Below are 27,972 nucleotides of genomic sequence, written 5' to 3'. Positions count from 1 at the left end.
AGAAGATTCCTCTCACTCAAAATAAACTAAATATGATCTTCATCAAATTACAAAGAAATCTTATCAAAATGCCAACCAGATAAAGAAGCCAGACCACACACTAACCTCCACCGACCACCTCTGACTGCAGAGCTAGTGTCCCCTAATGGAAGGGGAGATGAGAGTAGTCCCAACTTTGCTGCTACACCTAGACCACAATATGAAGGTGGACAAAAGTCCTTCAGCTTCCTTGGGTGTTGCTTCCCCAGGTATAGAATTGAGGGGGTGGGCTGGATGGCTTTTAAGACACCTTTCAACCAAAAGGATCTAAGCCAGCTTGAGATTCCACCTTTCAGGGGACATTTTGGGCGGCAAAAGAAATGGATTAAAAACAGCGGGTGAAATATTTCTTACCTTTTGATGCCATCGCTCAGAACTGTTCTGCACTGCAGTTCAAGGAAATCTTTGTTCGATACTTTCATCTACAGGCTGGTGCTGCTAAAGGGTAAAGCAAATGAGGCATCTGACAATGAAATTTTGAACAAAGATGTAGAAATGCCATGCCAAGGCTGGGTAGAAAACCCGTGCACTTCCATGTCACGCCAGCAGCCAGGATCCTCTGCCTTTGAATTTTACAGGAAAACACATTCACGCCATTCAACAGCAAGCTATGGAGTACACATGTATTAAAAATACGTTTCCTGAAATCCTTCCAGGAAGGCAGCTTTCATGAAACTGGTTCTAATAGAAAGGATGCAAGACAATTAAGTGCAGGGTAGGATTTTTTTTTTTTTTCTTTACAGATCAGGAAAATGACCCAAAGAGAGCAATGGATTCTCATTTTCTGCCCACTAAAATGAATACAAATACCGCTTCTTCTGGAATCTAACACACTGGCTTCACTTTCAAAATGCATCATTTTATTTTCCTCATAAGGCAGTCATACATTATAAACTTTAAGCACGTGACAGTCACATGATTTCTTCAGTAAGCCCAAGGACTTCCATGAGTTTTCCTGGAGCTTACAGCCAGAGTAGTCAAATATTAAAGCTTTCTCCACAGCCACACGTTCCTTTGATGTTTGGGTTATTGAAAACAAACTCACTGGATAATTTATCTTCAACATAGTCCATTTCTGTTCCTAAAAGTGTTAGCTGTGCTTTCTTTTCGATGAACACTCTGACTCCTTGGGGAGAAGAAAACATGTGTCACATAAAGCCTGCAGGTCTATGGAACCTGCTGATTCAAAGTACAAGTGAACTTTTTAAATAGTAACCACTGGCAAAAGTCAAACAGGAAGCTTATGAATCTATCTCATTATTTCCTTTAAGAGATCAGTGCTCAGTTTTCCTGTCTGTCCCTTCTTTTCCACCAAATAATCTATATCAAACACAGTATTAGGCTAGACAGTTGTATAGAAGCAAATTCCATGACAATTCTATGCAAAACTAGAATTTACTTTTCACTATACTTCACTCATTTTCAGATTTGCAACATAACAGAAATGTGTATGTTCTCAGTAAGATTTCTGTAAAGACAGAGTCAATAAATGCATGAAAAGCCTGTAATGACAGCCATATGCATGACACACTGGCAAGCCTAGAGACACACAAGAACTGTGATATACTGGGCTGGTGTCAGAAGGCCAATCAGTGCAACATGGCTGTTTTGTTCTTCTGCTTAAGGGCCAGAAAACTGGCAATAATGTAAGTCCTTAGAATTATACAGGCAGAGGTTAGTAAATTCACAAATATAATCAGCTTAAGAAAGCTTTCTTCCTTATAAAGAAACTAGGTAATTACTCAAATATAAACTATACATGATTATTAGCTTGTATTCTGAAAAGTGAAAATTTTACTATTTAAGGTATTTCATGTAAGTGATTTAAAAAACAACATATTAACAAAAATGTCATTATTGGTTACTAACTTCAGTTTAATGAAATGAATGGTAAGAACATAAAAGCTAGCTAACAGCACAGCTCTGATACAGAGCCACCACCATAAAACCTGTGCACACCTGAAGTTCCCACCAAGGCTGCGGTATTATTTTGTTTTAAATAGGTTTTATCAGATTGTAGAGCAGGGGTTGGGGGCAAGATATTATTAAAGCACTGACATTTTTATTTTTATTTATTTTTTGACATTTTTAATAAAAATTAAAAATACAGATTGCTCAAAAAAGCATGAGATGACATTACTTATTTGGTATAGATGTCAAATGCTGCTTCACACAAAAATGGATGGTCAGTCCGAAGTTCTAGTGTTTTAAAACCTTTCTGCACACAATGAGAATCTTTTGTAATTAAAATTAGCAAATAATAAGAGCACAGCCTCTGCAGTGAACCTGATTATGTTCAACTTTTCACTTGGGCAACCGAACTAGCTGAGTGACCTTAGGCAAGCTATTTTGCCTCTCCATGCCTTGGTCTTTTCAACTGCAAATCAGGGGGACAATATGGTACAGTTCCCACTTAGCTGCTGTGTATAAATCACTTAATATATGAAAGTCCATCAAACCATCCTACCTCACAGCAAGCACTATATATGCTTAAAACTCACCATCTTGAACAACTTCTTCATCAGAATCTCCTTTTGTCTTTGTATATTCTAGAGTATAAGAAAGGCCATTACAACCCCTGGTTCGGACACCAACTTTGAGACCTACCTGAAAAAGCAGTGTAAATATAAACTTAGTTTTAACGTAGTATGTATTAAACATTCACAAAAACCCTGGCTATTTGACATTGTTTCTTCATAAGCTTAAAGATAGATATTAGATTTCTAGCTATAAAATGTTCCCTTAGGAAGTATAAGTGAAAGGGGTTCAACAAGTATTTTAAAATTTTAACTATTTAAAAACATCCCTGCGACACTAGTAGGGATCCTAAAAGAATAAAAACAACTATATGCAAAGAAAAACCCAAAACAAAAGAGGGGGAAAAATGCCAAAAAACCACAGTCACTACCAACCACCTTTTTTTTTTTTTTTAACTTTCCTTCCTAAGTGATCATTCAGTATTGGTTAACACTCCACTGCCATTCTTATCCTGCACTTCTAAAATTACCGTCCTGCCCTGAAATTATCATTAAAATTGCCGATACATCATTAACAATTACTGTAACTAAGTTTGGTCACTAAACTATATCTACCATTCATCCAATGAACATTTGTTACTTATTTGCAGAATATGACTTTAGGCTGGTTCTTCAAGTTTAATAATAGGTACAGTACATTTTGACTAATAGTAGGTCACAGCAACGGACATCAAAATAAGAAAAAATGTTGGACATAATTCCACCAAAACACCTAATCTGTACAAGGTTCCATGGTATGAGCCCTCTATATAATGTACAACCTGTAATTTCCCAGAAATCCCCAATGTAAAATTTAAATGGTTAGACTATGATTACACTAGAAAAAGCCACAAGCTTTGTGGCATTTTCTAAAAACCTATCTATAAGTTGTTCTTCTATAAGCTGTTCTCATAAAACCATCCATGTTAGTTTGGGTTCTCTGAGAACAAATGATAAAATGGTATTAAACGTGAAAGAGATTTACTGAGGAAACATTTTGAATTATGAAAGGGAAAAGTAGGCAGAGTTTGACACCTGTGAAGGAGAGAGAGAAGGAAAGGAGGATTGGGTAGGAAGAGTCTCAGACAGCAGTATAGTCTGAAGAAAGTACTGGGTGGGCTAATGTCCTCCATCACACTCACTCACTGACTGGGAACAGCCTGGGAGAAGTACGTGTAGCCTCAGCAGGAACACAGGGGTGGATTCCATGGAGCAGCAGCTGGGGTTTTCAGTCAACTCTCCTCCTCTAGGAGGAGATTTGAGTGATGCATATCCATCGCTGCTACATCATCTTTTGGAAGTCTTTAGTTTTTTTTTTTTTTTTTGTTAATGTTTGATGGATATAAAGACCAAAGCTGTTTTCAGGCCACCAAATTTTACCTATATAGATATTTGATTTGACAGCTTTCATGAAACATGTTATGAAGTTAATAATATGTGGCTTAAAAATCAATACGGTGTCCTTTCATTCCCAATCCCCATATTGGGCAGGTTCTGGGCCTCTGGGTCTACTTTTTTCTTTGGTAACAGGATTAATATCACCTGGAAATTTTGTCAGTGGGTCTTTCTCTAAATTAGAATCTTCTGGTGCATCAAAACAACCTCTGGTAACTTTAGCCTCATAAGAAACTGTTTGACAGGTTTGGATTTTTCTCCTTGAGAACTCATTTTCCTCAGAGAATGACACAGAAGGGGTGATCTTGCTGCTCTGCATTTGGTGGCTGGGACGCCGCCAAGTAACCGAGCCAGTCTTGATACAGTCATGGTGCTAACTCCCGCAGGGTCCTCTCACAGAAAACGTCTTATATGTTTCTTTCCTTTTTAATTCCAGTCCTTGTCATACGTACACATAATCTAAACACAGGCTTTATTATAGCAGGAATAAGCCTTATTCTCTGCTTTATTTTTGCCACTTAAGACATGATCTTTCCGGGATCCCTGGGTGGCGCAGCATTTGGCGCCTGCCTTTGGCCCAAGGCGCGATCCTGGAGACCCGGGATCGAATCCCACGTCGGGCTCCCGGTGCATGGAGCCTGCTTCTTCCTCTGCCTGTGTCTCTGCCTCTCTCTCTGTGTGTGTGTGTGTGACTATCATAAATAAATAAAAATTAAAAAAAAAAAAAAGACATGATCTTTCCATGTGATGAGCTATCACAATTATCATCTGCATATAATGCCTTAGCAGTCCACTATACCAATGTGTATCTACTACTTAACCCTTGCTAATAGCCATTTAGGCTGGGAATAACATTTTTAAAGGAAGAAGGGTTTTTTTGTTTAAAGTTAGTTCTGCCCAATGTGGGTGCTTGAACTCACAACCCAGAGATCAAGAGTTATATGCTCTGCCTACTGACCCAGCCAGGCTCCCCTTAAAGGAAGAGTTTTAATTCTAAATGTGAATAATCATTATTTTTTTTTTTTAAGGAAAAAGAAAAGTATCCAATGGCAGAAATGACCACTTAACAAATTCTCACTTCCTCAAAAACATCTGTGCTCCACTTCATTGCATGAGATGTTCTCAGGAAGTTTCCCTATGGTTAGGTTCACTGAGGTCCATAGGCTGTCACCTGGTAATCATACTGCCTCTACACAGGGCCTTAATGCAGAACTGTGCAAACATTCTCGAGTACCAGAAATCAAAAGACTGCAACCAACACAGATGTAAGAAGTTTAAAAAATGACCAAACTTCACTTTTAAAATACCAATGTCTATCTTAATGTGATTTTCTAACAATATCTACTGAACTTCTACTCTTGGATTCTATCTGCTTTTTTGAAGTATACTACAGTAAAAGTATTAGCCCCCAATCATAAAAAGTACGATTTCACCAAGCAGATTCTGATTCTCTTTAAAGCAGGAATGTGTACTTGCTTCAGGAAAGCAATCCTGGAGTGGAAAGGCATTTGGTGAGAGCAGGAGTTAGAATGCTAAGTAGCCTGGGAATTTTGATGAGCTGAAGTATTCTCACAGTAGTCTCTTCTGTCCTGAACAAGAAGACAGAGCTGCGGTTTTATTCATTCTCAGAGAAAGCTGAGAATATGTGTCACATATTCGGCACGATCAAGAATAAACTGTTTAGCTGAAATTCTAGAACACATGTCTTAAGTATTGACTTGACTTAGCTTTTATCTTTGTAAACAAGAAGACCCAAGAAAGCAGGAAGTCCAACTACTAGGAATGAAAACAGATACTTACCGAATTTGGAAAACACAGCTTTAGTAGCTGGGGTTTGGAAAAGGGACTGCTTATGCCATCAATGACACCCTAATGAAGTGTTTGCTTCATCCTTTTCATGTCTTTGTCATCCCTCAAATCTACACAGCTAAACCAGTGTTTCACTTGGTCGATACATATATACTCTTTTCATTAGCTTATCCAAACAGAGTTGGCATATTGATACATTTTAGCATTTAGTAATTCTTAGGAGAAATGTGCCAGAACTACATTACATTGTAGTGTAGGTTGTACTACAGAACCTAGAAGCCACTCCTTAGTCTAATTACTAAATATCAGGAGTTTAGTACTGGATATAATTTACAATATTCCACAGGCAACTAATAATGCACGAAGGTGAAGGCGATACACACACCCTTATTTAACAATTCTGTGTCTAGGAGGCCAGCACTAGACCAGGCCTAAGGCTTAGTCCTCTAAAACTAAGGGCCTGGCACACTACAGACACTAAATATTTGCTGAATGAGATTTGTGGCAGCACTGGATGTAAACAACCCCATAGACCTTTAATATGGGGGACTGGCTACATAAATAAAACCTGTTCAGTAAAATACACGAATATATGCAGCCATAAAAAAGAAGGTGGGTCTTTCTGTAATAATATGGAAAGAACTTGAAGCTATACCATTAGGGGCAAAAAACAAAGCATAACCACAGCATGTATGGAATGCTTTTCTCTAAGTAGGAAAAGAGATACACATACAAACATAACACTCATGGTCTAGTAGGCCAGTAGTTCCCCTCAGGGAATTATGATTGGTTGTAAAAACTAAGAAGTGGGTTGGTGCACCAGAATCTAGTGCGCAGAGGTCAGAGATACAACTAAACATTCTGCAATCCACCTCCAACAAAGAATTAGCAGCCCAAAACATCAATAGTGCAGAGGCTGAGAAACCCTGGTGTAGGCAGATAAAAATGTACAGATTGTCTCAGGAAGGACACTTAAGAGGTGGCCCCTTAGAAGAATGAAAGATAATCAAGAGCTTGTGGTCACAAAATGACATCTTTTTCACTGAATATCCTGTTATATTTTATCTGGATTTCGAAAATCATGAGTGTATTTTACTTTTTAAGTAAAAATCTGGGGATCCCTGGGTGGCTCAGTGGTTTAGTGCCTGACATTGGCTCAGGGCATGATCCTGGAGTCCCGGGATCGAGTCCTGCATCAGGCTCCCTGCATGGAGCCTGCTTCTCCCTCTGCCTGTGTCTCTGCCTCTCTCTCTCTGTGTCTCTCATGAATAAATAAATACATACAATCTTTAAAAATAGTAAATAAATAAATATCTCTAACCAATGAAAATACACTGTTTATCAGATAAATTCACTGTGAAAATACAACTTCAATTTTTTATTGAATATTCACCTGATTAGTATTACTTACGTGTTCAGGCTTATCTTTAAGTAGCTGTTTTATCTTGTTTACTGCTGAAGGGGTCTGAAAAAAGAACAAGTTATTAAGTTTTTAGCTACGAAACTTGCTTTCTTTAAAGCCTTATAGTTCCCTCATCTTTTTAAGACTATTAAAGTCTATCTTTAGCAAGTTCATGTGACAAATATATTCCATTCTTGCCTGAGCATCTTGGAGCTTTTATACACAAACATATGAACTCTCCTCAAATCAAAGTATTCTATTTTCATTTTTAAAATACTTTCTAGCAACATTTGAATCTTGTTCCCCCTAGTCAAGGTCAGCTCCCTGCCTTAAGTTCTCTGGTGCTCTCTACTTGCATCACAAATGTAATTTTTCTAGGCAGCATCTATTTTATGCCCCTCCTGCGTGCTCAGCAACAAGCACAATCCCTGACATACAGAAGGCGCTCAACAGCCAATGAATCAATCAAGTAATCACTGGGGAAGCCAATCTTCAGGTATTTTTTCTTTGGATTATTAACTCTTTCGTGTGTGTGTGTGTGTTTTCTTTACCCCAAGTCTATTTCAAATCCATCAAAATGCATAGAGGAAACAACATACCAGTATCAACCCAGAGGGTGCCTCTTGTATCAGTCCCATCACATGTTCACACAGATACTAAATGTGGCTTAAAACAACATCTCAGGGATGAACAGAACTGAGCTAGTCAACTACAGAAACAAGAAAGGAAGCATTTTTTTAGGAGCAATGCTGTTTAATAATCCGGATTATTAAAAGGTCCATTTGTCCTCAAAATGGGGAAAATGCCACAACAGATTATATGTGTACGGGTCAGCATCACTGACCCCACTTTCTTGAAAAGGGCAATTTTCCAACATCTATCGAATTTCTTCCCTTGGATCCTATCTGCTTTTTCATGGTGCTGTTGCGGACAAAGTCTGTTTCAGGGCATTCCTGTCCTACTTCCTAGCCATGTCCAAGCCTGTTGCTTGGCTTAAATCAGAGAACAGACTCTCCTCCTCAGGATTCTTGTGAGGATTAAATCAATGAGTTCATGAAGTACATCTAGAACAGTGCCAGGGACAAAGAGCTCAATATAAACCAGCTACTTCACAATGATGACAGTATATTAGTGAAGAGATCAGGTCCTTCCTACTTTGTTTTCAGCTTCTTAGCCGGTACTGCTGTGCAGTTCTCCAGTTTTTGTATTGGTATTGTATTAGTTTGTGAAATCCCAGAGACTGGATATCATGACCTATGGCTTGGAAGTAACTATAGCCCAAACCCAAGCCTATGCTGAGGGAGCAGACAGAGAATGGCCCCAAAGTGTGCTCCTCTGGCCTGTCCAGTGGGCGCTTGGCCAGATGAGGATGTTGAAGAAGAATCTGGAGCCAATTTGAAAGGCCATGAAACCAATTTAGAAGGTTGAAACTATAATTTTTAAAAAACATAAACCAGAAGGGAAAACAAATGCATTACATTTAATAAAGGTGTATGTTCAGTGAAATTCTGACTTCAATTATTTATATACAGTAGGTGTGCACATATATATTTTGTATCCATGTTTAAAAAAAAAAAAAGGGGAAGCCCAGGTGGCTCAGCGGTTTAGCACTGCCTTTGGCCCAGGGCACAATCCTGGAGACCCAGGATCGAGTCCCACATCGGGCTCCCTGCATGGAGCCTGCTTCTCCCTCTCTGTGTGTCTCTGCTTCTCTCTCTCTCTCTCTCTCTCTCTGTGTGTGTGTGTGTGTGTGTGTGTGTGTGTGTGTCTCATGAATAAATAAATAAAATCTTTTAAAAAAAAAAAAAGGTTAAAATTATCACCACCAGTAGGTGGTTAAAGCCCTTTTCCCACCATTCTACCAGAACAGGAGCCAACCAGCGTGACAATAGTGGACAACAGGGAACAGTATGCTGCGGGAGGAAGAAGGAAACAGAGAAGAACAGAATTATGGTGGTTTTTTTTTTTCTTTTGAGATCACAGCATGTCAACCTCAAATACAGAAACATTTCTGACAAAAAAAAGGGGGTTAAAAATATTCATTTACCCTCAAAACAACTGTAGTAAAAACTAGCTTCTGTTATTTTCATGGTCTTATTTCCCCACAATGAGTACCAAAGAAATTAATCTAATTACCGTCAAAGAGCAAAGGATTTCCCAGAAGTTAAAAAAAAAAAAAAAAAAAAAAAAAGGCACAGCCATGGGAAAATATTTATTCCAAGTACAACTTGTCATGTAATGCTGGGGAGTCAAAGGTGAGAAGGGTTCATTGCTGCATGACCAAAACAAGGCAGACAGGGTGTACACTACTCTCTGTCAATAGCCCAATATGTTTTTACCTTAGGTAACTGATTATTCAGTTACCTTACCTAATTTGATTTTACAAGATAATGTATTTTCCTCTTTTCTCAACTCTTAGTAGGAAACACACAGTGTAAACAAAAACAATTCAATTCCAAAGTGGCTGACTTCAACCTGTGTGCTTGGGAATGGTCATGATAGGAACAAGAATGAGTCTTTCTTAATATTCCTGTGTCAGGCCAAAACCAAACATACTCCATTGAGAGGAGTATTATTAATAATGGAAACCTGGTTGAGCAGTTACTTAAGGGGAAAGATACGGATCTTACAACTTTCCAAGTGAGGAATTTGATTTTCAGAACAAGTCAGAAATGACTAAAAGGGAACACGTGGCACTTAAAAAAAAGTTAGCTACAAAAAGTACTTTCTGTATCTCAGGACCAGGCGGAAGCTGAGGACCCTACCGGGCTCTATATCTGTTTGCATACTCTGGCAACTTTGAAGTACACTCAATCTGGCAGAGTCCTGAGAACATTACAACTAAACATGCTGCAGGCCTGGTAGCCTTCCAATTTCCACGTACTCCCCCCAAACAACTAGGACACCTATACTTTTCTAAGAAATTTATGTGTAACTAATGATTTATTCACCTGAGATTTGGCCAATTAAGTTAAAACTTAAGATTCCTGAAACTCAATGAAAATGTAATGATGGTTTTTTTTTTTTTTTTGTAATGATGGTTTTTAATCTACACATAAGTATTTCACAGAACAAGACCAAAGGCCCTTAAAAACAACAAAGGATTTAGTGTTTTTACAGTAGAAACTTTTCATCCTCAACTCTAAATCCTTAAGTAACTCTCAAGACAATTGTAATAGTTTGCCGTTCAAGAAAACAAAATTAAAATCAGAGTAACTCCATAATTATGTATACTAAGCAAGTGTCAACAACTACAATCAATCTTCATAAATGTGGCATTTTAATGATTAAAAGATAATAGATAGCCAATGAACAAAGTACAGTATATATTAACTCATTCTTTAACAGCAATGGACAGCATTATGGTGTTTTCCCTTTTGTCTTTTCCTATTAATTTGTGTATGCTTTGTAGCCTATGTTTTAAACAGTTTAACATGTTTTTCACATAATACATAGTAATAAACATATATTTACCATTTACTGAGTACCTCCCAGGTTGCTTAATGGTTTATACGCATCATCTTATTCTTACAGTTCTGTGATTTAGGTATTAAAGATTACATAACTGGCACAGGATAGTTATGAAGAATGAAGAGTTATGACTCCTTAACTTAAAAAAAAGAGCATTATTTACAGTGATTACATAATAGTTCACCAAGTGGATGTACTCACCAACTGGATCTACTCTATTTAACCTCTCTCACTGTTACACATTTAGGGTATTTCCAATTGTTTCCTAGAGAATACCCCTAAATTGCCTAAATATACAAATTCCTGCTAGGTCATTGTTCCTAGGAACTTCTGGTACTTATCCTTCAATGAATTAATAGCTCCTTATTGGGGTTCAAATAAAGTATTATTTCCTAGTCCTCCTCAACCAGGTGCCACTAGAAAGTTAAGTCCTAAGTCATCCACTACACATAATGAATTAGCTTCTCTCTGTGCATGAAGAATGATGCTATGTACCATCATTCTCTTTGTGTTTTATGCACAGCTGTAGGAATGTCCCTAATCCTAAATTACAGTTGCACTAATTCTAATTCGTAGAGTGATGGAAATAAAAGCCTCTGCCAGCAGGGCAGTGTTAAATCTTCAGACTCTTTCAACATATTTTACTCTGGCTCCTACAAATTCAATGTCACTTGTCAATTCCTGGGTAGAGTAGGAACAGCATCTTTGGAGGTTCTCTGCAGGTGTCCAAAGGAACTCACTTTGATGTGTTGAGGTAGTCTTAAAACAATCAAGGAACCATCTCTGGTTGCATAAAAGTGTTAAGGGCAGCCTGTCACCAGACTAAGCCTTCTGTTCTAGCAAACCATCAGTCCTCTCCTCTCCTGGATTAACATCAGTTAATGTGGATACGTGGGGGTTGACACAGCATGGGAACCATGTTTTCATTTCATCCAATTCCTTTTCCTAGCTCGTTGACGACCTGTGGTAGGCTCCACAGGTACAGCACTGACGAATTTTCACCATGTCAAATTCCTGATGCGAAGTTTATATATCTGTATAACACTGATCTCTTTCTACCCATTTTATTGAATCCTCTCTGGTTTCATTTGCCTTCATCTGTATTTACTCATTAGCCCTTTGATTACCTCCCTGCTTTTGCACTCAACAGAACATGCTGGGATTTAAGATGTTTGCAAAAACACTCAAAAAACCAAGAGACAGCAATTCTTGCATGCCAAAGTGTCCTAAGACTAGGGAACATATGCTAGGATTAAAATGACTGCAAGCCTACTTGCAGGCCATTGGTGAAAAGCAGCAAGGACCTGCGTTTTTCTTGGCACCAGCTAAGACTACAGGGAAAGGAACTTCTAAAGTTAGCCAGTTAAACAGGCTACATTCAGACAATGGACTTTGGCAAGTTAATCAGAAAGGCAACACGGAGCACTTGTGAACTAAGAATTGACAGGATAAAGAACTGACACAATCCTGCTAGCAGAACTAGCAGGGTAACAGTCATGAAGCAGGAGCAAGCGTAGAGAGTGCAGGTCTGAGAATATATGAGCTGTGTTATTATCCCTAGTAATTCTAGGGGTGGCAAAGGCCTGGCCCACATCCCTGTCCCTGGAGAGGGGGAACTCTGTAACTCATTTATTTCTTGCCCTGAAACACAGCAGGTCTTAAATGTCAGCTGAATGACGAGGAATGGAGAGGAAGGGAATGACTCAGAGATTTTGAACAAGAAGGTAACATGCTAAATGTTGGACAAAGGCAAAAGGGTATCTCTGTACCTCCTCTTCCTGGCTCTACCATCACCAGTGGTAGAATTCTTTTCAGTTCCGAATATATATATATATATTTTTAACTGAGACCGCAAGACACAAAGTATGATTCGTGCCCTTTAGTTCTTGTGATTTCAAGACCTTGGAGAATTCTAAGATCTGATGTTATATTCCAGACTTGAAAGCAGGCTTGGTGGTACATAAAATAGTAATTCAGAATAACGAGGATAACCTCTGCACAGGCTGAGAACCCTGATCCATTATAAAAACGAATTCTCCCACCTGATTACCACTTCCTTCTATTTTGCTGCCGCTAATTTTCTGGCAACGGCTTTCTTACAGCACTGAATCCGTGATTCACTGTACTCTCCCACTCTCTAGGTGCTCAATACTTGCACAAAAAAAACAAAAAACAAAAAAACAAAAAACTTGCACATTCTTACCCAAGAATGTTGAACTAATCATAAGCTTCCCTATGAAATCCCAACTCTTCCAAGATGGCAAAAGCAAGCAGCTGCCTAAGAGATGCTGAGTTTTCTTGGGGTGAAATGTTTTGAAATTAGATAAAGGTGATGGCTGCACAGCACTGTGAACGTACTTAAATGCCACGGAATGGGACATTCTGAGGTGGTGTTACGTGAGCTTTCCTTGTGTTAAAAAAAGAGAAAACCAACTGCACGGCGCACCAGGGATCCCGTCTGCGGTGCGGACTCGGGCCCTCCCAGGGTGCTCGACCTTTCACCTACAGAACGTCCACGGCTCACTCGGGGCAGAGATTTTTATCCTTCTCTGTCCTGTGTGAGAGCCGACCACGGCCGAGGCCCGCCGGAGGGGCAGAGGGGGTTTCAAAAAGCCTCCCCTCTCCGACCCCAGGAAGGAAGCCTTTGTGCGCCACAGCCTTGATCTCCGTGAGGGGTGGGCTCTGAGGAAGCTGCGCTCTCCCGTCGTCCCCCGGCGAGCTTCCGCCCTCCCGGCGGCCCCCGAGGGAGGGGCCCGGCCCCCAACCCCGGCGTCCCAGGGTTCGCGGCGGCCGCCTCGCCGGCCGGGGACTCACGCACTCGCGGCGCCCCCCCCCCACCCCACGCACGCGCCGGCGCGCGGCCTGTTGGGAAACGTAGTTCCCCGGGCGCCCGGCTCCCGCGGAGCGGCCCCGCCCGGGCTTGTTTATCTCTGCAAGCCGGGGGAGGAGAGCAGGGCGGCGAGGCGGCGGCCGCGGAGCGGGCCCGGCGCCCTGCCGCCGTGACCTCCTCGCGGGGGCCGAGGTGAACCAATGTCACCCGTCCGACCGCGCGCCCCGGCCACTCACCAGGGTGAGGGCGGCCCGGGTGGGCTGCAGCTTCCTCTTGCTCACAGCCCGGACAGTGGCCCGGACTAACGAAGCCGACATCCTCGCTGTCCCGGCGCCCGGGTACCTCGGACGGGAGCTCGGCCACCTCAGCCTCTCTCCATGGACACGGCGGCCGCATTGACGCCACAGGCTCCGGCGCACGGCGCCGCAAGTCCCGCCCCGCGCGGGCCCGCCCCGCCGCCGCCATTGGGCGGGCCGCGTGAGTGACAGGCGGAGGGCGGGGCGCGGCCCTGGGCCGTGGGCACGTGACTGGGCGGCCGCGGGGGCCGCACGGGCCGGGGGGCGGGGAGTGGGGGGGGCGACGGGCAAGGTGGTCTCCGCCGGGTCGGCCTCCGCGCGGCGCGGGGAGTGGGCTTTGGGCTAGTGGAGTGACTGCTGACTGGTGGGTTCTGGAGGCCTGCCCCTGGGCAAGGTGCGGCGTCACTGCTTGAGGACGCCGAGCACGGGAGCTGCGCTCTCCGAGGCCCGGGGACACACGTTTGTCTTCCCTTGGGGTCCAGCTGGGCAGCGCTTCCGAGCACAGAACCTCGGCGGAGTCGGGAAGCCAGCGGCCCAGCCACCCCCTCCTGCAGTGCCGTACTGCAGGGGCTTTGGAGGATGGTGCTCCCGTAACTTTCGCTTCTAGGTGCCCGCTGACTTTGGAACCCGGCCCAGTCCGGGGGTGTGATCGGGCCGCTCTGCAGCACTCAGGCGGGAACCACTGAATTAGCTTGGTGGACACCTGTTGTTTGTCCGACCTTGTGGCCGCGCGAGGGCTTCTGCCTCTTAATTCTGCGTTACACCAGGTACACGGAGGAAGCCTGGTAAGTGGAGAGCCCAGGAACGAAGGAGAGATCTAGACAGGACTCGGGAGGAGCACCGGAGGCCAGGAGGACAGGTGGCTTTTCTCGTGGCCGCGCTTGTAGGGGGAAAGGAGGTGCGGCGGGGGTGGTGCCGGGAGGATAGCTTCTTGCTCGGGGTTTCAGCGTGGAAAGAACTAATCGGTGAAGTGTGTTTTTAGAGCCCAGTTTAGCTGTCACCCCCCCCCCCCCCAAAGCCTACAGGATTGGAGGATTCAAAATTCCCTTAAGTAGTTCTATCTCCGTTACTGAAATACGACTGCTTGACGGTAAGAGAATGGTCCTCTTTGCCTCGCCGTTAGCAAACGGTGAGGTTAGGAGATGGTAGTATGTTGGGAGTGTCTTGGCTGCACCTGACGAGCTGGGTGATTTGGCACAGGTGTTTTACTTCTCATGCCCTTCCTACAGACGCGGTGAAGATGAAATGAAAGGCCCTTAGAAGGGTGTACCAGCAACTCAATAAACGTTGCTAGTTTTTCGTGGATATTTAGTGAAAACTCAATATTTTCACAATATTGTGAAACTGATACAATGGTGGATATACATGCCGTTATACGTTTGGCCAAACCCATAGAACATATCAGACCAAGAATGCATCCTAATGTAAACAATGGACTTTGGGTGATAATGTTGTGTCCACATAGGTTCCTCAGTTGTAACAGACAACCCCGCACTGGTGCAGGCTGTCTATGGTGGAGGATTTGGGCTCAAATGGGCGGGGGTGGGGTGGGAGTGGGGGGTGGGCAGACGGGTATATTCAAACTCTGCACTCTCCATTCAATTTTGTTGTGAACCAAAAACTGCTCTAAAAAATAAAATGTGTTAATAAAATGTTAAAAAAAAAAAAAGATGCCATGTATCATTCTTGTTGAAATACCGTAAGGTAGTTGTGTAGCATTTTATAGGTTTCAAAAGCACCCTTGGGCACACTGTCTCATAGTAGCCTCACAATTTTAGGCTGAGTAGGCAGGAGCTAGTTTAAGTAGGATGGCTAGTTTAAAAATGATGCATAAACTCTGGCCTTTTAGGATAGTGCATTAGAAAAAGATTTTAAAAATCTAGTACTAAATTTGGATTCAGGATCCCCATGTATGTTTAAATCTTTCATCTATTTAATACACACTACTCAGTTTTCAACTTGGTTGGCTGTTTTGCATGTGAGTGGTAAGTCACATAATCTACTTGTTAGTGGGTCAGGCATACCTAATGTTATTTGAACTGCTGCAGCTTCCTCAGATAAACTGGCATTAAAAGAAGGTTTTCAAGACTATATTAAGAAATATGTGGGCTCCCTTATCTCAGGGCAGCAGCTGTCCTGGGGTGTCATGAGGAGGGTATGGTAACTATAGATGGAGTTGGCAACCACTTTTAGATTTCCACCAATAGGTTAAAAACTTTATATGGGAAAATGTTCAACGCTGCACTTTGGGCCTTAGTTTCAAGAGTTTTAGACATTTCAAAAAGTGTTTTTCCTATTAAGGCCTCACTTCTCTGTGAAAGGGCAGGTGTGACTTCTATTTTATAGGCAAGGAAATTGAACTGCCATGATGTTAGGGGGGATTGTCACACTCTCAGCTGGAAAACCAGCAGACCCAGACCTTAATTAAGTCTAGAATTCCAACCAGGAAAGCATGCTAAATTCTTGACTGTTGTCTAAACATACCTGCTTTTGAAGAAAAAAATACTGAGCACATCTTTACAGTTTTATGGGACTTTGTTGAATTGATTGGTTTCCACAATTTTTCTTTTTGCTATGAACTCTATCGACCTATCTACCCAGGATTTTTTTTTTCCACTTAGGAAACTTTTTTTTTTTTTAATAGAATCATTTGTGAAACACATTTGAAAATGAAAAGTAAACTGAAGTGATGTCAGAACATTTTAGTTAACATCTCTGTGTGCAGATTGTTGATAACAGTACCCACTGAGCAAGGGATTAGAAAGTATGGACTGGGGCTGTAAAAATAGATTTCATTTTCTTGTTTACTCGAGAGAAAGAAGAAAGGAAATCATGCTAGTGGAGCATTTGTGAAATTTGTGGAGGGACAGGCCAGCTGCATTCGAATGATAACTATGCCCTGGGAGCAGGCCTCAGCATGGAGCAGATGCATCTGTCCCCTAGCTGGGAAAGGGACTGTGACTGGTGCCATCCATTCTCTAGGCCTGGCAAATACTGGTCACTGTCCCATTGGGCCAGTGTGAGGGACTGAAATCTACCACAGGAATGAGAATAAAATGTAGGAAGCTTTTAAACATTCTTCATGGTTTCCATGAAAAGGAAGATAATAAACTTGAATGAGAGGAAAAGGGAAGGTGGCTGAGTTAAGTGAGGATGGTTAGAAGTGAAATGACAAAATTCATGTGAGAGCAAACAGCAGAATGAACACCAAATCCGGCCAGTCATGTAGAGTAAGTTTTCCTGGGATGAAGGAAAAGAATAATAAATACTGAAAAAGGAAAAAAGTTTTCTGAGAAAAAAAATTAAAAACATGCTTTCCCAAGTTGGAAAAAACCAACCACCAAAAAAACCAAACTGGACTAGGGAGATACATGGGATTCGCTTTTTGTTTTAGATAAAAGTGACTAACATAAAACTTATAGGGATAAATAAACACTGAAGCACCCAACCAGAGAAATAAAACCTACAAAGGAACAAAAATTAGGCTGGCCTCCGATTTCTACTAGTATGCCAGAAGACAGCATTAATAAATAGGCTTTCCAAAGAAAGTGTGACAAGAATTGTGTGCCAAGTCAAGCTCATTTTCATGCTGAAGGCAGGAGAAATCAGAAAAGCAAGCTTCTGCCCAGGGTACATAATTCACGAGATTAATTCTGGACTTTGGGTTCATTCAAAATGAGTAAGGAACTAATCTTTTCTACCACAACTTCCCAAATTCTGTAGGTAATTTTGATAGGATTCTTCTTTAACTGGAGCATGTCTGTAAGTAGGTGAAAGGAAGGACTCTCCTAACTGGGAACGCTTGCCCAGCAAACACCCTCCCCATCCTTCGCTGTCTTCATCCTGCCAAGTCTGTGCCTCTCCTGTGGGCATTCCCACTGCTTGGCACACAGTGGGGTCAACAACCAGTAGATTGCTTGAGCACAAGTATAGGGAGCAAGAGATAAAGAGGAGCAGATCTGTACTCACTCCCATCTGGTTTCCTTATGAAATTTAGGACTCTCGCTAGAAAGTAATGTGGATAAAATTACAGGTTGAAATTTTGATTTTATTTCAAAATGATAAATAAACCGAGGCATAGTTCTGACCACATACTACTTCTGGAGGACTTGTGGAGTTAGAGAAACAGTTCCAGGAGGTTTCCAGTCAGACGGAAAAGGACACCAACCAAACTTGTGATTGGTGGAGATGGCCTCTTTAATCCTCAGGGATTTTTAAAAGTTCTCCACTCTAATTTCTGAGTATCATAAAAAGTAAAAAGCACTTCTTTTTTTGTCATTTTTCCTTTGAAAATGTTTTTAGCAGCAAGCAGGACTACTTGTTTTCCTTACTTCATTTTTATGAGCATAGTAATTCTATGTCAACTTTCTTAAAATCGGAGAGGGGAAAAACCCCAGAGCCCCTCAGTGGCGCTGCTGACCCACAGAAGGCTCGCATAAATAGGTACTCAAGTTCTCATTGTCACTTCTACAAATACCAATAAAATAAGGTTTGTAAATTGTAAATACAGTAGTAGCAGTTCACACATATTTGATATGCTTTCACACAAAGATTCAGTAAACAATAAATATAATTTCCCCTCTTCGAAACAAAAAAGGGATTTATAGGTGAAAAAAGGGGTTAATTTACTCAGGGTTTATCAGCACATCACTTTTAGTGTGCTTTGAAAGAATTAAAAACCATGAAATTGTATTCACTGAATACTGGCCCACAGTTACCCATTTTTTTTTTTTTTTAAAATCTGGCTAAAAAAAAAAAAAAACCTGGCTTAAATAAATACATCATGGCTTTCTCTTAAAATCTTACATCTATGGGGATTTGTGGTAGGTGAGACTATATTACTTTTTTTCCTCATTAACAATTTCATTAAGTTTAAAAAAATCTGACATTTCCTTTAAATGTTAAATTGAAGCCTGATCTAAGCTGCTGTGTCCTGTGAAATGAACCTAATTTCAAAGTGAATGGGAACGCCTGAGTGGCCATTTAGAGTGCTGCATTTTTTCCTTCCCTCATGATTCCTGCTGGGTCCTCTTCGCTGAGGCTTTTCCCTGAGTCATATATTTACTGGAAAGGCTACCTAGAGGGGGGGAAAAAACAAAACCCAACATAAATAAAACAAGCCTTACTTTATCAAAAAGCCATAAAATTACTACTTCTTAATTATTTACAGAAACTTTTCCCACTGGGATTGATCACTTATTGTGAATTGAGTAAGCAGGCTAGATATAAAAAAGGTATGTATGGAACATGATCTATTAAACACAAACCTAGTCAAAATTCTTTCTAAATGCAAGCAAGTTGCTAGAGTGACATCATTCTAATACACTAACATGTTCACTACTTCCATGTTGGTGCAGAGGGCCAGGTGGACTTTTCAAACCTCCACTTTGCATAGATCAGTGCCTTCATTTACAACCACACAGAACAGATTGCAACAAATTCTTTGGTTAGAAAGAAATATCTTGCATCATTACTTTGCAGATATGAACCCGTGAGTGGTGACATTCTAGCAATAGCTTAGAAAAAAAAAGGAAATTTATTGTATTTACAAGGTAAAGGACAGAAATGTGGATTACTAATTAAAACCATACTACAGAAGAGTTAATAAGTTTTGTTCTGGAGTGTAAGCAAATAGATCAATGAAACAAGATAAACAGAAATTCTTAAGTGATTACATTTAAGAAAGGAGTATATAACAAACGTTGCATTTCTAACCAACGAGGTGAAGTATGGATTGTTCAATAGCTGGTACCATGTCAAAGAAGTCATTTTGGGAGGGAGGGGAGAGTTTTCTTTCCCACAACATATCCTTCCTCTCCATCCCAATTCCAAGTGTATTACCGAATTAAATATAAGAGCATCAGAATATAAGGAGTAGCGAATATTTATATAATTTTGGGGTCAGGAGGTTTCCTAAGCATACCACCTTCACCTGTGAGAAAGGCTTGCTATGCTCAGTACTCAAGCAAGTCAACAGGGGAAAGAGGAACACTAATATATAGCTGGGGAGATAAAAAGCAATATATGGAAAAGGGAAAAAGCATATGAGTACACATAAAAAACATTAAGCATCAGTGAGTAATCAAAGAAATGCAAATTAAAACAACTTTTGATTACCAAATTGAAAGATCAGAAGGACAAGAGAGGTGGGTTGGGATTTTGCTAACTGAATAATCATAAAAATCTTATAAAAGTATGCCAATAACTTATGTGTCCAAAACTTGTGATAAGACTGAATATATGATGGACATAATGGAATACTAGGTTTGTAAAGACAGATGATAATGTCAAAAGGTTATAAAACCACATGAATAGTATTTTCATAAAAACTAAAAATTAGGGGATCCCTGGGTGGCGCAGCAGTTTGGCGCCTGCCTTTGGCCCAGGGCACGATCCTGGAGACCCAGGATAGAATCCCACGTTGGGCTCCCGGTGCATGGAGCCTGCTTCTCCCTCTGCTGTGTCTCTGCCTCTCTCTCTCTGTGTGACTATCATAAATAAATAAAAATTAAAAAAAAAAAACCTAAAAATTAAAGGGATGCCTGGGTGGCTCAGTTGGTTAAGTGTCTCACTCTTGATTTCGGTTTAGGTCTTGATCTCAGGGTTGTGAGTTAAGTCCTGCATTGGGCTTCACACTAGGCATGGAGCCTACTTAAAAAAAAAAAAAAAAACCACACACAAAACCCACTACAAATTAAAACCAAACAAAAAACCCATCAATCAAATGTTTGGTGCCTCATTTTCCTTCTCTGCAAAATGTGGGCCATTAGGGAAGCCCAGGTGGCTCAGCGGTTTAGCGCTGCCTTCGGCCCAGGGCGTGATCCTGGAGACCTGGGATGATCCAGTCCCAGGTCGTGCTCCCTGCATGAAGCCTGCTTCTCCCTTTGCCTGTGCCCGCCCCCCCACCGTCTCTCTCATGAATAAATAAATAAAATCTTAAAAAAAAAATGTGGGCCATTATACCTACCTGCTTGGAGCTATTCTGAAGATTAAATAAATTGATACAGGTAAAACAACTGAACAGTACCTGGCACATAGGAAAGTACTCAATAAATGTTAGCTGTTATTAGTACATTGATGTGAAAACAGGGGAAGACTTTATTTCCCAAACCTAAATAGTAATTATGCTCTAGAATGAAGCATAAATAACTTTTATTTTATTCATTTTGCTTATCTACATTGACTAAAGCAAACATATTAAGTATGCAAATTGAAACTTATGCCCTCCAGAAGCAAACTTTTCAAAGCAGAGCATCCAGACAGTCAACTCACAGTGAAAAATGAGTGATATCACTAAGAAGCAAAGCACTCTCCTGTGGTATTTAACTCTAGAGCATTGACTGGTCTATAGACAACAAATCCTTGATATTCTGAATTGCCCAAAGTGTCAAGGATAGACTTTTCATTCAAGGGACAACAAATTTAGCTTACTATACCTCATACTTTACACACAATCCAGATGGGTTAAAGATCCAAACAGAAAAAATAAAATTTTAGAACTATTAGAAGATATTATAGATGGATATGTTTATGAAACTCAGGGAAGAATTTTTTTTAAAGATTTTATGTATTTATTCATGAGAGACACAGAGAGGCAGAGACATAGGCAGAGGGAGAAGCAGACTCCCCACAGGGAGCCTGATATGGGACCCCGGGATCACACCCTGAGCTGAAGGCAGATGCTCAACCACTGAGCTACCCAGGCATCTCTCAGGGAATATTTTCTTAAAGATGACCTTAAAATCATTGAGCATGAACATGAAAACTAACCATGGAAAAATCCATCAATGATTATCTCAAAATTTAAAACTTTGGAGTGGCAACAGACACAAGTTGAAAAACAAAATAAACTGGAGGAAGATATCTGGAATGTATGTAAAGGAGCAGTATTCAGAATAAATGAAGAACATTTAACAAATTAATAAGGAAATAATAAAGTAACAGGATAATAATAAGGAAATAATAAAGTAACAGGCAAACGATAGGAACAGGGATTTCACAGAACTCCAATTGGTCAACAAACATATAAAAAGGGGCAATGATAGGAACAGAGAATTTAAGAAGAATAACTCTAATTGGCTAATAAACATAAATAGCATCACCAGTCAAGAAAATATACATTAGAACAACACCAAAATATTTTTCACCCATTAGATTTGTGAAAATAAACACTGCTGGTGGGAGTGGCAATTATTTCAACTAATAACCTGATAATATTTAACTAAGGTGAAAATGCACATAGGCTATGACTTAACAGTCTGCTCTCTAGATACACAAGCTATATAGAATATCTCATACTTGCTGAAGGAGACTCAGACAAGAATGTTCACTACAGCACTGTTTATAATGGCAAGAACCCAAATGCAATCCAAATGCTCATGTGCTAGGTAATGGATAATACATCCTATATTCATACATGGAATACTGGAAAGAAAATAAAACTCACACTATATACAGCAATATATGTAAATTTCAAAATCACTTCATTAAATTGATATGGAAAAGGAGAGTACAAAACATTATTATACAGTATACACCATTTAAATTAAAAAATTCACCAAGGCCGTAGATGTTAAAGGATACATACATAAGTTTAAACTTGGAGAACATCTGAACTCTTAATAACTGATGCCTCTCGGGTAGAAGGGGACATGAAGAATGGAGTGGGTCTGGGATGGTAGTCAAAGGGTACTTCGACCATCTTAATGATCTTTTATTGAAAAAAGATTGAAAATGTGAAATAAAATAAGATCAATTCTCTGGTAGATGAGTTATATTTGTATCTTTATATTTTCCCCAAAATGTTAGGAGACCACTTTTTTCTAAGAATAATACTAATAGTCTTATTACTACATCCCATATGTAAAAAACAAAAAAACAAAAAAACCAAATCTCATCATACCTGAAGAAATTTCATATAAAAAATGTGCATGTAGGGGCACCTGGATGGCTCAGGGGTTGAGCATCTGCCTTTGGCTCTGGGTGTGATCCTGGAGTCCTGGGATCAAGTCCCACATCGGGCTCCCTGCAGGGAGCCTGCTTTTCCCTCTGCCTGTGTCTCTGCCTCTCTGTGTGTCTTTCCTGAATAAATAAAATCTTAAAAAACAATGTGCATGTAAAAATACTAAAACCACTAGAAATAAAACATGGATGAACTTGTATGTAATCTGGGGGGGAAGAACATGAAATTTATAGCTCTATAAGCCTGACTTGAAATCACCTAAAAGTTGGCTAGATGAAACTACTAAAACCAACAAGCAGCCAACTGCCTATAGAGCAAATCAAATAAAAAATGAGGCTGAAGGAATAATAGGAGTGATCAGGGTGAAGGATAGAACACATATGACAAAGCACGAATGGATTTCCATGTGGAAAGGGCTATAAACAAAGACAAATTACCTAATTAAAACATACAATGACAGGAACATGAATACAGATGAAAACATGTGAAAAACTGGAGACTTCAATGGAGAATACAAGCTGATGGACAAAAAAGCTATTCTTGTGAAGTGAGGGTCTGGGGGACAGGCAGTCAGGGGCTCTCTAGGATGGTCAATGATCCATTTTGGCATCACTGGTGTCATTGCCAGGAGGTGTGTACTTTTTTCAGCTATCATTCTACTGCTTAGGAATTTATCCTGAGGAAGTAACTAGGCAAATATGCCTGGGAGTGTTTGATATAAACAGTGCTCTTTAAACTTGGGTACATGTATTCCTGAGCCAACTGAATAAGATGAGCGGGCAGGGAGCTTTAAGGGGACTTAACTGCAGTGCCTCATGTCTACCTGGATTCTTTCCGAGAATGCTTCTGTGGCTAAGGCTGTTAGCTGGTTCTCAGGAGGCACGCCAGTGTTCCTTGGCATGTCTCCTACTCATCTCAATCTTAATGTGGTACATGGCTCTGGGAAAAAACCTGAGCAGACAGGAAGGCAAATGAAATGCTGGTGTCTGTGGTAAATGTGAATGCCTCTAATAAAAGTTCCAAATGTTTAACTTTTGTAAAATTACATTGATAGCTGATGATCATGACAAAAAATTCCTGATGATACATTACTATGTAATTTTTGGTCACTTAGTTAAAAAGGAACGGCAATAACTGAGTGACACTGTTGTAATACATCTTCCGTTCCCAAAGAAAGTATATTTATTATTATTAATATGTTATCATAAACACTAAAGGGCTTTCTTGATGTTTGCCAACTATAAAGACAAAAAAGATTTGGAGTAAAAATGTAAGGAATACTGTTTAATTCCTGTAGTAAGTAGTATTGATCCAAAAATACATGAATGCCTGGGGAAAATCCCATCTATCTCATTAAATGGCAGTCATTTTTAGTATGTAAACATAAAAATTTTTTTCACCCATAAAAAAGGCAGTTTTTAAAAACTATAACATTTGTTTTGATCAATTATATATTCTAACACAAAAACTCAATTCAGAAGAAATTTTTACAGACTGATACAAAGCTTAAGAAATTCAATTTATAGGGGCACCTGGGTGCCTCAGTCAGTTAAGCGTCTGCCTTTGGCTCAGGTCATGATCTTGGGGTCCTGGGATCGAGCCCTACATGGGGCTCCCTGTTCAGCACTGACTCTGCTTCTCCCTCTCCCTCTTCCCCTGGCTTATGCTCTTTCTCTCTAATAAATAAATAAAATATTTTTAAAAAATCCAATTTATATAAATATTTTTGTTGCAGATAAGGAGGATATCCTGATCAATAAAATGCTTGAATCTGACTCTTTTTTAAAATTTCATTTTTAAGTAATCTTTATGCCCAAAGTGGGGCTTGAACTTACAACCCCAAGATCAAGAGTTTCATGCTCTATCCCCTGAGCCAGCCAGGTCCCCCTAAAATGCTTTAAATATATATGATAAAAATATACCATCTTAAGGTGGAAGTAAAACAAAGGAGTTCAAGGAAGAACGTAAGATGACATAAAATTTCTGCCTGTTAAAGAGCTGTAAATGAATGGGTGGCACATATAAAAAAGCAGTGATATATATTAATTTCATCTGATATGTTTAAGGCTAATTGATAAGTTTTATTTTAAAATGTCAACATTTGGGCAGCCCGGGTGGCTCAGCAGTTTCGCACCGCCTTCAGCCTGGGGCGTGATCCTGGAGATCAGGGATCGAGTCCTACATCGGGCTCCTTGCATGGAGCCTGCTTCTCCCTCTGCCTGTGTCTCTACCTCTTTCTCTGTGTGTATCTCATGAATAAATAAATAAAATCTTAAAAAAAAGTCAACATTTATTTTAAAAAATAAAACCTAGGAATTATATGTTTTGCAATTCCAATGAAAAATTTAGAGATCAACTTAAAAATATATGATATATATGGGGTTTCTACATTTTGGGGAAAGAATATGAAAGCAAAAATAGTTTTGGAGGACACTGACATACCAACTATTTGAAAAAAGCTAGTCCATTAATAAGGAATGATTAATAAATAATGGTATATTCATATACTGGTATATATACACTATTCATACACTATTCATAGAATATCAAGAAAGGTATCAATAAGAATGATCTGTACTCACTGATAATAAGATCTCCCCATATTGTTTGCAAAGGTACTTCTGTTATTTTATTTCATTAAAGATTTTATTTTTTATTTTTTTAAGATTTTATTTATTCATGAGAGACACAGAGAGAGAGAGAGGCAGAGACACAGGCAGAGGGAGAGGCAGGCTCCATGCAGGGAGTCTGACATGGGACTTGATCCTGGGTCTCCAGGATCAGGCCCTGGACCGAAGGCGGCGCTAAACTGCTGAGCCACATGGGGCTCACACTCACAACCCTGAGATCAAGAGTTGCATGTTGTACCAAATGAGCCAGCCAGACACCCCTATTTCTGTTATTTTAAATTTACTGTCATAAAGATTTCAAACCATGAGATTAAAATGGAATAAATGAAGAGACAAATGTAGTTTTTTTTGAAATGTAATTTTTCTTTGCAAAAAGAGGGAGGATTAAGGAATAGAGAAATGTTAGGTTTTTTTTGAGATTCTCATACTGAATAAATCATTATATGTAAACCAGAGTAATTCCCTTATGCATGAAAATTAGTTGATCACTGTGGTCCTACAACCTCCACATATTCCTGTTTTGGATGATCTATTTGTTCTGTTAGTTAGAAGAGGGAAAGAACAGTGAGGCAGGAGACTGTTTACACAGTAACAAGGCAGTGATAACTTACTGAGGGATAATATGTGCCAGGTGATGTGAGAAGAGCTTTAGGGATAGGAAATTAATCCTCACAACTGCCCTGTGAAGTGTCAGCCCCAATTTATTAAAGAAACTGAGGCACAGAGAAGTGTGAAAAGCCAGCAGATGGTTGGGCTGTATTTCAAACTCAAGTATGTCTGACTTGAAAGCTCTTATTCCTCACCATTCTTCCACTTATTCTTCTTTATTCTTTCAAAATGAATACACCTCTCATCAGTAAAACTTACTGAACATCTAGGGCACTGTGCCAGCTGTGTGTATGAGGAGGAGGGGAGTCAATGAGGAATGAGGAAATTCATGGACCCTTCTATTCACTACTCTCTCATTTGGTAGCTAAGGACTAGATGTGGCACAGTGGAAAGGGATGTAGCAGGAGGCATAAGGAAAGAGAACATGGCTTGTTTTAGGCTGGGTGCTTTAACCTCAGATTTGATTACATAAATGGGGCTACAGCCCTTCTCTAGATGAGCCACCTGAAGCTCAGAGAACCTAGTCTCTTGCCTGAAGTCAATATGGATGATGGGAAAGAAGAGGGGCTATCCTACCAAAAGGAAACCACCTGTCTGTCACCTACTACTGTGGAAAAGAAGAGGTCTGGGGAAATTTAATACTACCTACAGTTGAGACATAGTTCACATTTATAATATAGACAATTTTGGTAAATTTATTGTGGATAAATGTGACAAGTCTTAACAGCTGTTGCATACTTACTTGAAGAGTTTAAGATAGATTTTAACCACCCAAAATTTTTTTTTCTCATATAAAGTAGGTATGTTTATCGTAATAATTCTTCTTCTGTAGTAAATTCAAGTTTTAAGTTTTGCAGTTGCTTAAGATATTTTAAATATGTAAGTCTCTTATGCAGAAGACAATTACAGAAATCCTTATTGTCAATTGATAATGCCATTTCCCGGTATTTGTTCAGATGCCCAACATCTGTATTCTTCCCCCCCTTACAAAAAAAAAGCATAAAATCATAATAAACTTCTACTTTCATGATGTGTAAAACCTGCAGCAGGAGCCATGCCGATGGACGCCATGCAGGGGTATGAATGCAATCACCACCCCTACAAATCTCTGCTGGCCGCTACGCGCAGGTGCTGTTCTAAGTGCTTTTACATGGATTTCTCAACATGCCTACAAGTCAGGTATTATCATCCCCTTGTAACAGATGAGGAAACTGAGTAAGTGGAAACTGAGTAAGTGGAGACTAAGCAGGTTTTTCAAGACCACAAAGCTAGAAATCCTATCCTGCAATCTGACAGCAGAGGCCATGCTCTTCTTCACCACCTACCCTTGGCAAAAGGAACATCTCAATTAAGCAAGGATCAGTATTTTTCCTCTGTGTAAAATTCTGGAAATATCTGTTCAAGGCTGAAGCTTGTAAAAACAACACTCTTTTGGCTTGTTTATATATGGTAACTCTGTGATCCTCAAACTCTTAGAGGATCTATGGGAAGCAACCTCGAGCTCTGCAGTGGATTTCCCATACTTGGCTTTAAGAGGCAGCGCCTTGGCCGGCCTCCTCTGTCTTGGTTGATCTTGCTGTCCATCAAATTGTCTCACAAGGCCCCAGTTCCATTTCACTTCTGTTTGATTTGGGGGGTGGGGGTGGGGGTGTTTCCCACTAGAAATTTTCTCATTTTTACATCCGTCCATGCATCCTACCAGGAACAATTACAAAATCTTGCCAGGAAACAGCTGCTCCTGCATTTTCTCATCAAGCCTCCTGCATCTTTACCTTTATGCCCACCATTCCCTTTTTAGGGAAGGGTGGTACTTCTCTGAAGATTTCTTGTTCTTTCTCTTTTGAGTCATATGACCTCACTCTATACCAAACTAATGCCTATGGATCTTAAATTGTAACTCTGAAGATCTGATGCCACTTTAAATGTTTTCTCTAATCATTTAAAAAAACACAAAAACCCTAAAATTCATGTAGCATAAAAATAAATGCCTATTTCTATTTAGATTATTGTATT

At 40.1% G+C, this 27,972-nt stretch overlaps 2 protein-coding genes and 1 pseudogene across 7 annotated transcripts in view; all 3 read right to left on the bottom strand.

The window, feature by feature from the left end:
• Nucleotides 1-877: 877 nt before the first annotated feature.
• Nucleotides 878-13,889, bottom strand: ISCA1 (iron-sulfur cluster assembly 1). The gene is made up of 4 exons (XM_041742699.1): nucleotides 13,699-13,889; nucleotides 7,171-7,224; nucleotides 2,541-2,646; nucleotides 878-1,165 (listed from the first exon to the last, which is right to left on the bottom strand). The coding sequence occupies exons 1-4, from the start codon at nucleotides 13,777-13,779 to the stop codon at nucleotides 1,017-1,019; spliced, it is 390 nt and encodes a 129-aa protein (XP_041598633.1). The 5' UTR covers nucleotides 13,780-13,889; the 3' UTR covers nucleotides 878-1,016.
• LOC121484051 lies at nucleotides 2,579-4,572 on the bottom strand (annotated as a pseudogene).
• Nucleotides 13,890-17,121: 3,232 nt separating the features above from the next.
• TUT7 (terminal uridylyl transferase 7) overlaps nucleotides 17,122-27,972 on the bottom strand; it is a 64,944-nt gene continuing 54,093 nt past the window's right edge. For 3 of the 6 annotated variants that reach the window (XM_041742481.1, XM_041742480.1, XM_041742483.1), the window contains one exon: nucleotides 17,127-18,835. In XM_041742481.1, coding sequence (XP_041598415.1) covers nucleotides 18,768-18,835 — 68 coding nt within the window. In that variant the 3' untranslated portion in view covers nucleotides 17,127-18,767. Of the gene's footprint in view, nucleotides 18,836-27,972 lie in introns of all 6 variants that reach the window. The other 3 variants (XM_041742485.1, XM_041742484.1, XM_041742482.1) reach the window with 3 other exon arrangements.

This window comes from Vulpes lagopus, chromosome 2 (genome assembly GCF_018345385.1).
Source record: "Vulpes lagopus strain Blue_001 chromosome 2, ASM1834538v1, whole genome shotgun sequence".
NCBI lineage: Eukaryota > Metazoa > Chordata > Mammalia > Carnivora > Canidae > Vulpes > Vulpes lagopus.
The sequence above is the reverse complement of the archived record's forward strand: the minus strand, read 5'-3'. Positions and strand labels throughout refer to the sequence as shown.